This window comes from Buceros rhinoceros, unplaced genomic scaffold, assembly GCF_000710305.1.
Source record: "Buceros rhinoceros silvestris isolate BGI_N320 unplaced genomic scaffold, ASM71030v1 scaffold23633, whole genome shotgun sequence".
In the NCBI taxonomy this organism is placed as follows: domain Eukaryota; kingdom Metazoa; phylum Chordata; class Aves; order Bucerotiformes; family Bucerotidae; genus Buceros; species Buceros rhinoceros.
Window position 1 is genome coordinate 4,812 of NW_010402128.1, and position 1,933 is coordinate 6,744.

Below are 1,933 nucleotides of genomic sequence, written 5' to 3' on the forward strand. Positions count from 1 at the left end.
AAGGTACAAGTTCAGTCGTTCTTTTCTTCTCAGTTTTGGGGACAGATATTTTGGGCTTTTGGCAAGCTAATTAAACATGAAAAACATCAGTTTTAGTATGTTGTTTGTCTCGTGATTGACTATAACATTTCCCTAGTACTAGGCATGGCTGCCTCCCGGATAAGCAGAGTTAGAACCTTCCTGTAGGTGTCTAAGACCTCTTGAGCAGAAGGCCTTTCAGCTGGGTCCTTCTTCTTACATGCTGCATGGATGTCAAACAAATGGAGTCGCACAATATCACTTCCTTCAACATGGCCCAAGAAAAAATTTGAGACATCTGGGATTTTCCAGATGTCTGTTTTCTCATCATAGGGAGGCATGAGGTCATCCTCGAATGGCACCTCTTCTCCATAGGGCCAATGCTGCTCAGGAGCTACAAACTCACCCCGGAGCTCCCGATGACCGCACTTCACCAGCCTGCCAGCACTCCTGTTCACAAGAGGCAAAGCATCCAAATCATTCACCAGGATGTGAAAGTCACTTGTTAGCAGATACTGAGAGAGGACCTTGTCCAGATCATTCGAGTCACACATCACTAGGGTTCCCAGAGGGCTGCTGTGCAGGTACCGAATGATGCTGACGTAGTCTATAGCAAGCATCAACCTGCGATGCCAGGTGTTCATGCCCTTGTACTTGGGGATGTGGAGGGTTTCATTCAGGCCCCTCAGGGAGCCTAGAGGGTGGTACTCAGTGAGGATTGTGAACTGCTGCTCGCAGTAGCCAAGCAGCCGGACAACGTGCTTGCTTTGAAGTGCTTTCAGCATCTTCAGTCCGTGGAGAAAGTCCTCCTTCAGCTCTGAGTTGGTGAGCTGTGAAAGGACCACTTTGTTTTCCTTCCACTCAGAAAGGAAGACCTGAGAACACACAAGAGACACATAAGTCATGTGGAGAGCCTCCTTCCACTGACTGCTACCAGCTGCTGTTGACCTCCAAGGGACTGCTTAGTAACAACTGCAAATTAGAGTTACCAGACACAGTCAGGCCTTTAAGCAGAGCCACGTACCTGTCACAGCAAACCCTCACTGATGCAATAATTGTAGCACCATTTCTCTGGAATGGGCAGTGTAATGAATTAAATTATTGCATGTCACCCAACCAGCCAGTCTTACTCTGTGAAGGTTGTACCGCACTCCAGAAGCACTTCTCCGATGTCTCTGATTTTGCTCGCGTAGCTGGATGTCATTCGGTGTCTGGGAGATGGCCCAGGACCACAGTCATGCTCTCCTACCTGTTCTGTGCACCTGATCAGTAGCCATAAGCCCCTGGATGTCTACGGTAATTAGCTGCCGTGAGGGTAATTATAGCAGCAGTATGGGCATTAATTAGCCAGTGAACAGTGAAAGCTCTTTATCCATAGGAGAGAAGAAAGGAAAACCAAACTCACCTTTTTCACAGCACCTTCACCAACACACTTGAGTTTCCTCACCTCCCTATTTATGGCTTCGCAGGAGAGCCATGGGGAACAATTCCTCACTGCTCCCAGTTTGAAGTACCCCAAAGGGCAGATGCTGGCGTCCGTTTCGGCACGTCCCGAGGAGCTGTAGAGCTTGCTGAGGTACAGGTAGAGAAGGACGTTAAGGAGCAGGACGGCTGCAAGCAGTAATGCCAGTGAGATGGATGGCGCCTCCCTGGGAGCAAACTCCTTCCTAACGAAGCGGGGTTTCTTCTCCATGGCTGTGCCTTCCGCATTCTCCGTGGAAGGCGGAGGCGGAGCAGGCCCTTCTTCCCAGCGCGGGGATGAACGAACGCCTGGGGGGCTTCTTCACTGCGGGCTACGCAGTTCCCTCGCAGGCAGAGGCCGCGGCCCGCCAGAAAGGCCACGCGTGGCAGCGGCACCAGCTTAAGGCGGCTTCGAGCTCGACGCTCGCCTTGCCGTTCACCCTCCTGCTTCTCT

The 1,933-nt window shown here is 51.2% G+C and overlaps 1 protein-coding gene across 1 annotated transcript; it reads right to left on the reverse strand.

Moving 5' to 3' along the window:
* Window positions 1–6: 6 nt before the first annotated feature.
* On the reverse strand, window positions 7–1,711 carry POMK (protein-O-mannose kinase). Its single transcript, XM_010132554.1, has 2 exons — window positions 1,424–1,711; window positions 7–893 (listed from the first exon to the last, which is right to left on the reverse strand). The coding sequence occupies exons 1-2, from the start codon at window positions 1,709–1,711 to the stop codon at window positions 120–122; spliced, it is 1,062 nt and encodes a 353-aa protein (XP_010130856.1). The 3' UTR covers window positions 7–119.
* Between the last annotated feature and the right edge of the window lie 222 nt (window positions 1,712–1,933).